This window comes from Culex quinquefasciatus, chromosome 1, assembly GCF_015732765.1.
Source record: "Culex quinquefasciatus strain JHB chromosome 1, VPISU_Cqui_1.0_pri_paternal, whole genome shotgun sequence".
NCBI classification, from domain to species: Eukaryota; Metazoa; Arthropoda; class Insecta; order Diptera; family Culicidae; genus Culex; species Culex quinquefasciatus.
Genome location: NC_051861.1, coordinates 68,848,498 through 68,857,102, shown reverse-complemented (window position 1 = coordinate 68,857,102; position 8,605 = coordinate 68,848,498). Strand labels below are relative to the sequence as shown.

The 8,605-nt window shown below is 35.6% G+C and overlaps 1 protein-coding gene and 1 long non-coding RNA gene across 3 annotated transcripts; one reads left to right on the top strand and one right to left on the bottom strand.

The window, feature by feature from the left end:
- The first annotated feature begins 1,607 nt into the window (after window positions 1–1,607).
- Window positions 1,608–2,464, top strand: LOC6034298. Its single transcript, XR_005278277.1, has 2 exons — window positions 1,608–1,781; window positions 1,851–2,464. It is a non-coding gene; the product is annotated as an uncharacterized LOC6034298 (long non-coding RNA).
- Window positions 2,465–5,229: 2,765 nt separating this feature from the next.
- LOC6043999 (thymidylate synthase) lies at window positions 5,230–6,781 on the bottom strand. 2 transcript variants are annotated; one of them, XM_001861542.2, is made up of 4 exons: window positions 6,620–6,781; window positions 6,191–6,563; window positions 5,567–5,913; window positions 5,230–5,503 (listed from the first exon to the last, which is right to left on the bottom strand). In XM_001861542.2, exons 1-4 carry the CDS (start codon window positions 6,620–6,622, stop codon window positions 5,294–5,296), a joined length of 933 nt encoding a protein of 310 aa, XP_001861577.1. In that variant the 5' UTR covers window positions 6,623–6,781; the 3' UTR covers window positions 5,230–5,293. The 2 variants fall into 2 exon arrangements, with proteins under 2 accessions (XP_001861577.1, XP_038116321.1); XM_038260393.1 differs by having other exon boundaries at window positions 6,191–6,575; window positions 6,620–6,764.
- Window positions 6,782–8,605: the final 1,824 nt, after the last annotated feature.

The following is an 8,605-nucleotide window of genomic DNA, read 5'->3' as shown; positions in this document are numbered from 1 at the left end:
TTTACACTTCAGTTTTGTGTTAAACCAGGATGGTTTGACGTTGTGGTTTGCCATCGATTGTTGTCCAACCATCGTGGTTTACTTTTGTAGCAATATTTGGAACTTCCAATGGAAGGGTGGTACGAAATATGCTCTTACGCATTACACGCGTTTAAATGGGACGAAATGCCGCAAGAGCATTGTCGTACCGCCAATTTCAAATTTTGCTCCAGATTTTTAGTTTAGTACCCTCTTTACGCTGAGCTTACACTCACTATCAAACGTTAGTGTGAGTGTCCTCAAGGTGCGCATATGCCCGACTTCCGGTGTCTCCAGTGTTGCGATTTTGAGCGCTCATTCGTGAGGAGGAGCGCGACGCGAGCTAGCTCACGTTTGCTCATGCTCGTGTTTGCTCATTTATTTTATGAGCAAAAATGCTCATTGCTCGCGCTCGCACTCATTTGCTCATTAAGCAAAATGAGCGGTATTTGTTTTACCTGTAAGGGTGGATTTTCATGGATTTTTTGATGACCGACATCGAAAGCGTCTTTCGATGCTCGTGGTCAGATTTGGACGAAAACGCAGTTTTTTCAATCAGGTTGTGTCACAAAATGACTGAAAATGATTTTTTAATGTATAATAAACAATACAAACAAATATTTATTGCCGGAAAGTCGCGAAAATTCGATTTTCCTACTTTTCATTTTCGATGCACGAGCATCTTAAGACGACCGACATCGAAAGCATACTCACGACCACCCCATAGAAATTTGACAGTTCTCAAAACCGACGAAATGATAGACTAAATCGGTCCCTACAGAATCGGCCTACAACTAGACTGATTAAATCGGTTTTCGTATTGTTTACAAAGTGGACTTAGAGAAAATTTTGGTGGCAACTTGTTTTTTATATTATTTTATTAAGAGAGCAGTTTTTTTGGGTATGTTTTATATAAAGTAGAACATTTATTGCTCTAGTTTAAGCAGTAAGTGGAGTTTATAGTAATCATGAAAGATTGCTGTTTATTTTAAAAATTTTCATAATTTTGTAGGTGTTTCAATACAAAGCCAGGTTACAAAGGTTTTCATCATGATCCGGAAGATGGCCCATGCGGCCAAATAGCTTATGATGACACCACTGGTTCCTGCTACAGCTTTCCGGATTGCCGGAACATCAATCTTTGTTCGAGGGAGCGAAGAGATTTGAGGTTAGTTTTTTAGATTTATTGCAAAAACTTCCGGGGGGGCTACACATTGTGTAAATATGTATTGGAAGAGCCGCATGTGAACTTGGCAGTAGGCTCATTCCGGTTGATCCGGCTGGCCGGATTCATCCACAACGCCGTTTAAATGCATCGATTAATCAAGCGATTTCGTCGGTTGCAGTCGGCCGATTTGGTCAACCGATTAGTCGGTCGATCCCTGTGTTAAGCTCCCATAAGAGTCGGTGAAACAAACGACCGATTAGTCGGTAGATTTAGTCGGTAGATTCAACAGACTAAAACCGACTAAATCGTTGAGAACGTCGGCTCAAATTTCTATGGGGCATGCTTTGCTAAAATGTCAGTGCATTGAAACTCGATGCTCGTCCAGTGCTTTTTCATATCACAGCGGCACCCTGGACACAAACCCATACTAACGCTTTGTAATGCTGCGAACGAGATGGGAATGAAACTTGACGAAACTTGACGATCTGTCATAAATCTGTGTTGTCAAATAAAAACAGCTGATTTTGTTTTCGGTTGGTCGCAGTCGTCTTAGTAAAATAAAAAAAGGCGGTTTGGTGCGCAAATTTTGAAAAAGGTAAGCATACACAACTTCACAGGCTAATCGCAATCAGTTTTAATCAAATATTGCTTCATGATATTGCAGATTTAACCCGAGCCATGCAATGTTGGAGCTGGAAGACCTTTTGGCTAGAGGGCAGGCGGCTCCAAGAAGGATTCGATCGATGTTCGTGCTTTTCCGGCAAGAAGAAAGATTCAAACGTAACCGGAAAGGCAAAGGCTGTCAGCTTCTGGCCGTGATGAGCAGCTCCAGAGTGAACAATAATACCATGATGATCGCGCCCGCACTGTCGCCCAGATCGCTGGCGAGAAATAACCAGGTGGTGCGGGAACGACATGCGTTCACTACTTTTGCGATGAAGCAACGTTCGGGTTGGACTTGTTTACGATGCTGAAGGGAATAGGAATGAGAAGGGACTCATGCAGTGAAGGAGATCCTGTGCAACGCTCCATAATACCAGGTTATAGTGACGTTCCGAAGTAAGTTGAAGGTGGTCAATGGAAACGTCGAACGAATCGGCGAGTTCCAGGGGAATAATTCGAAGTCCATTGGAGGTGGGGTGGCCTGCCCGTTGCTGAGGAAAAGGACGGCAGCTAAAGAAAGAAGATGAAATCATGGCGATGAAAACGGAAAAGTAGGCCTTGAGAACGGATCAAGTTGGTGGGTCAGTCAAAAATAAAACTTTTTTTTGCCAATTTTAAAACGTTTCAACTTATTCAAAATATTGAGGAATAAATCAAAATGGATTAACAAAGAGCATAAATTCAATAATTTAACGCTTTACAAAACATCCGAAAGTGTGCGAAGGAGGAGCTAGTGGAGTTGAGCGGGAAGCCGGTTTTGGAATTTTCAGAAGCCGGAATCAAAGTCGCATCGAAACTTGACTCCGTTGGCTTCAAAAATAGATTCTAAAATGCAAATATCACATTTTTACTACACTAAATTCTTATTTATAAAAAAAAGTTTATATTTTTAAAAGCAAATATAAAATTAAATTTTATTGTTTCTTCAATATCTAATACTTCATTTTTTTTAATTTAATCTATTTAATCTATCTAAATATATAAAATTAAAAATGCAAACAAAATTTATTAAATTTATAAAATTCATGAAATTATAACAAATTTATTAAATTTATATTTTTTTCAAGGTTTATAAATTTTAAAAATAAATAAAATTATAAAATTTATAAAACTTATAAAATTTATAAAGTTTATAAAATTTATTAAATTTATAAAATTTATGAAATTTATAAAATTTATGAAATTTATAAAATTTATAAAATTTATAAAATTTATAAAATTTTTAAAATTTATAAAATTTATAAAATTTATAAAATTTATAAAATTTATAAAATTTATAAAATTTAATTTTCATAAATTTCTTAAATTTCAAATTTCTTAAATTTCTCAAATTTCTTAAATTTCTTAAATTTCGAAAATTTCTTAAATTTCTTAAATTTCCAAAAATTTCTAAAATTTTTAAAATTTCTAAAATTTGTAAAATTTGTAAAATTTCTTAAATTTCTTAAATTTCTTAAATCTCTTAAATTTCTTAAATTTCTTAAATTTCTTAAATTTCTTAAATTTCTTAAATTTCTTAAATTTCTTAAATTTCTTAAATTTCTAAATTTCTTAAATTTCTTAAATTTCTCAAATTTCTTAAATTTCTTAAATTTCTTAAATTTCTTAAATTTCTTAAATTTCTTAAATTTCTTAAATTTCTTAAATTTCTTAAATTTCTTAAATTTCTTAAATTTCTTAAATTTCTTAAATTTCTTAAATTTCTTAAATTTCTTAAATTTCTTAAATTTCTTAAATTTCTTAAATTTCTTAAATTTCTTAAATTTCTTAAATTTCTCAAATTTCTTAAATTTCTTAAATTTCTTAAATTTCTTAAATTTCTTAAATTTCTTAAATTTCTTAAATTTCTTAAATTTCTTAAATTTCTTTAATTTCTTAAATTCCTTAAATTTCTTAAATTTCTTAAATTTCTTAAATTTCTTAAATTTCTTAAATTTCTTAAATTTCTTCAATTTCGTAAATTTCGTAAATTTCGTAAATTTCTTAAATTTCTAAAATTTCTAAAATTTCTAAAATTTCTAAAATTTCTAAAATTTCTTAATTTCTTAAATTTCTTAAATTTCTCAAATTTCTTAAATTTCTTAAATTTCTTAAATTTCTTAAATTTCTTAAATTTCTTGGTTTTGGGGATCATAGATGAGCTATATTTTGCAAATTCCGTAACTTGTCATATTCCGGGTTTCACTGGAGTACCGGGAACCGGTCCCAAAGTGGCCAGATCAGTCCAAAAGTGATTTTGGGGATCATTGATGAGCTCGATTTTGAAAATGATGAACTTTGACACCCATATTGCCATGATAGAAATAGTTTTATTTTTGACCGTCCCTTGACCGGTTCCGCCAGGGTAGGGAACATGTCCGCCCAATCCGGAACATCCCCGGTGGTTCAAAATCCATGGTCAGCACTTTCTGTGGGTAGAACCAAGATCGTAACATGAAAAATTGTATTTTTACCACGATTTCTGTTAACAAAATTGTGTGAGACCCAAAAATGACAATGTTTGACCCTGTTTACCCAGTGTCTCACCGGAATATCTCCGCCCACCTGATTATTTCCTGATTCTGAGGGTCATTTTTGGAAAATAGACATTCTAACGAGTCCAACTAACAAAGAAGTGGTTGAGTTTTCGCAGAGTTATGGCCATTTTAGTAATTCCAGTATGTATCACCCATAGGACGCTAGTCTACTCATACGACCTTTTGAAAATTATTTATTGAGCAACATCAGCTTATTTCAAAAATTGTGCTGGAATTCCGACCGCCGCGCAATGCTGCTTTGTTTACGTTTGAATATGTCATTTTCCATCCTTCGTTAACTTGCATGCAAGTGTTCCTTATTCCGGAAAGTCGATTTTGGGTTTGTGTCCAAGCTAAATGAAGTAACGCAAGCCATGAGCATCGAGTTGGTTCGATGCTCGTGCTCTCGATGTCGTTGCATAATCCATGAAAATCCAGCCTTATACTTATATCAAACCCTACGTAATGTACCACCCCCGGCCGAGTTAAAATGCGTAACCGGAAAAGAAGTGTTCTAGCGTGTTGCTCGTGTCGTACTGACTCAGAGCAAGGGTGAGATCTAGGTGTAAGGGCAGTGCGTGTTCGTCGGGAACCTAGTGCATAAGATCGGTCAAGGCCCGTTCTTACACTGAAAATTGCGAAATTGCGAACATCTGTATTCTGTTTTATTTATTTTTTTGCCCATCAACGATTTGGTTTGATAATTGTTGAAAAGAGATTGAGGAGTCCTATTGTTTTGTTCAGATTTTTATTAAGAAAAAAAAACAAAAATTCCAAAACATTGCATTTTTGGGAATTCGTAAATTTTAAATTGATTGGAAATTTATGTGATTTCTTTTTATATCATCGGTGTGTGCTACATAATAAATTTTGGCTTTTATCAAATGACCACTACCCTTTGTTTATTTAAAACATGTTCATAAAACCATTAAACGGCCATTTGCATTTTAATTGTTGGATATGGATCGTAACCGCGGACATCAAAATCTTCGAACTGGAAATCATCAATCGACTGGACTACACGTTTGAAATGCAGCGTGGGGAATGGTTTGGGCTTGCGCATCAACTGTGCTTGGAGTGGTTCCACGTGGTTTAGATAAACGTGAGTATCTCCGGTGGTGTGAACAAAATCTCCAGGCTGTGAAAATAAGATTATTATTGTAAATGTTTTGATTCAGAAATCGTACTTATGCATTCTTACTTGAAGTCCGGTGACGTGGGCAATCATGTGCGTAAGCAGTGCGTAGCTGGCAATATTGAACGGTACCCCCAGGCCCATGTCCGCTGATCGTTGGTAAAGTTGGCATGACAATTCTCCGTCGGAAACGAAGAACTGAGCTAAACAGTGGCATGGTGGTAGAGCCATTTGCGGAATGTCCACCGGGTTCCAAGCGCTCATGATAATGCGTCGATCGGTGGGATTGGTCTTTATGCGGTTTATTACTTCAGCAAGCTGGTCGATCCCTTCGCCGGTGTAATCATCATCGCATGTTTTATATTTTGCTCCGAAATGACGCCATTGGAATCCGTACACAGGACCTAGGTCACCTATAAACGAGTTTGAGTGTAGGTCAATAATCAGTTAACTGCATCGTGCGGAACAGCATCACTTTAAGTTAGCCGATAACGCAATGTTTTGTTCACCATCTTGTTTATGTCAAAAATGTTTTGAAATGTGAAGCTAAACAAAACACACATTTCCTGCTCAATGAAGTGCTTAATTGAAACACACACGAACACACTATTGGCTTCGATGAAATTCCTCTTGAAAAATCGTGCGCTGTTTTTTTCGATCATTGCGATTATTTGAATGAACGCAACTCACCCTCTTCTCTGTCCGTAAATCCAGCCGAATCGAGAAATTCCCTTGTACTGTTCCCATCCCAAATGTGTATGTTTTTCTGCTGCAAGTCCTTGGCGTTGGTCCTTCCTCTGATAAACCAAAGAAGCTCTTCGGCTACTCCACGAAAGAATACTCGTTTAGTGGTGAGCAGGGGTAAGGTGTTGTTTCGCAAATTGTACCGCATTTGGGATCCAAAAATACTAAGAGTTCCAACACCGGTACGGTCCAATCGTTTGTTTCCCTTTGCAATTATCCGGCGCGTCAGTTCCAGATATTGCATTTCATCTTCATTTTGTTGGTTACTTTCTCCATTCTCGGTTCCATTGATGGGACTCGCAGATTCTAACACGGCAGCCTAAACCACGTTCTATGTTAGGCTAGGTAGAATATTATAATACTTGACCAACTTACCATTTCTCTTCAATTGAACTCCGTCTTTCTCGGAGATTTACAAGCGACTAATCTAAATCAGTGGAGAAACTTCGCGCTCAACAAAAATAAACAACCTCTAAATGGCGCGAAAACATCAGCGTTGTTATTTGAAAAGGGCACAGAAGGAATTCGCAGCAGTTTAGTAATGGTACGTTCTTAGTTAGAGATCCTTACACGCAAAACGGACATTAGGTATAAATTCCTAATTTTTAGTATTTTTTGAACTTATGTTCTAGCTTGTCAAATTATACCTAAAAATTAGTATTTTTTTCTTCCTAAAATTTAGGATTTTTTTAGAACACTGAAGTAATTCTTAAAAATTCCTAAATTTTAGTATTTTTTTTAGTTCTAAAATTGCGATTCACGTTTTGACAAGTCAAAATAAAATAATTTCGTGGCTGTGAGTTGGTGTTCCGCAGTGCTGCTGAAAACTTAGGACCTTTGGCAAGGTAAGTTTTGTGCAGGAAGAAAAGTGGTTCTCCGGTTCTGCACGGAGAACGGAACCCGGAGCATCCTTGTCAGAGGAAGTGTGGCTCGCGTGCTTGTGTAAGAGGAGGAGGAGGAGGAGGACGGAACCTTTAACTCCCGGCGAAATTAAAAAGCCGCCTCTTCCCTCTCGTGCTCTGGAGGACGGATCTCGGGACGGATATTTGCCTGGCGATTGTGTGAATGAAAAACTGTATCGAGTTTTAGTTTGACGAACCAATTTTTATCTTTTTGTGATTTGGTTGGACGTTGCGGGTGTGTGTATGTATGCGTTTGTGAAAGTGCGTTTGTGGAAGTGTTTGTGTGTGTGTGTGCGCTCGTGTGTGTGTGTGTGTGTGTGTGTGTGTGTGTGTGTGTGTGTGTGTGTATGAGAGACTGAAAGTGAGAGGGTGGGGGTAGAGGAAGAGAAAGAGAGAAAGAAAGAGAAAGTGGGAGAGAGAAGAGGAGAGGGAGAGAAAAAGTGGGAGAGAAGAGGGAGTGAAAGAGAGCGAAAATGGGAAAGGGAGAGAGAAAGTGGGAAAGGTAGAGAAAGGGGGAGTTTGTGAGAGAAGGCTGGAGGGGAAGAGGGAAAGAAAATGTGGGAGAGAGATAGGGTGAGGGTAGAGGAAGAGAGAGATAGAAAGTAAGAGAGAGAAAAAGGGAGTGAGACGGGCAAAGATGAAAAAAGAGAGAGATAAGATGTTAAGTTGGAGAGAGAGTAGGAGATGGAGAGAGAGTAGGAGAGGGAGAGATAGTAGGAGAGGAAGAGATAGTAGGAGAGGGAGAGAGATAGTAGGAGAGGGAGAGAGAGTAGGAGAAGTAGAGAGAAATTGGGAAAGAGAGAGGTGAGAAAATATGAGAGAGAAAGAAAGGGAGAGAGGGTAGGAGAGGAAGAGAAAAAGTTGAATTGAGAGGAAGGGAAGAGAGAGATAGTAGGGAACAGGCAGAGCGAGAAAGTAGAAAGAGAGGGGAGAGAGAGAGAAAATTTTAAAAATCTTTAATTCCAAACATTATAAAACTCCAAAAAATCTTATATTCTACAATTCCAAATATTTAAAGATTAAAATGTTGAAGTTGTAAAAATATTAAAATAATAAAAGATATTTAAAATAAATAAATATCAAAATATTAAAGAACTAACATATTATATAATATTATACAAAATTATAATGTTAAAATATTCAAATCATTATATATTTATTTGAGGTAAGTACATTTATGAAAAAGTTGTGTTTTAGGTAAATAAAAATATTAATATCATTTAAACTTTTTTTTTTCTTCTGCCTACATATTTCTTGGAAAATACCTAATTTAAAAATTAAGATATTGAAATATCAAAATATTAAAATATTATAATATTAAAATATTAAAATATTAAAATATTAAAATATTAAAATATTAAAATAGTAAAATATTAAAATATTAAAATATTAAAATATTAAAATATTAAAAATAGTAAAATATTAAAATATTAAAATATTAAAATATTAAAATATTAAA

Coding starts and splice junctions, on each gene's coding strand:
- LOC6043999 (XM_001861542.2), bottom strand. Junction 5,914..6,190: donor ATTTACGGACAGAGAAGAGG/GTGAGTTGCGTT, acceptor ACTCGTTTATAG/GTGACCTAGGTCCTGTGTAC. Junction 5,504..5,566: donor CCCACGTCACCGGACTTCAA/GTAAGAATGCAT, acceptor TTATTTTCACAG/CCTGGAGATTTTGTTCACAC.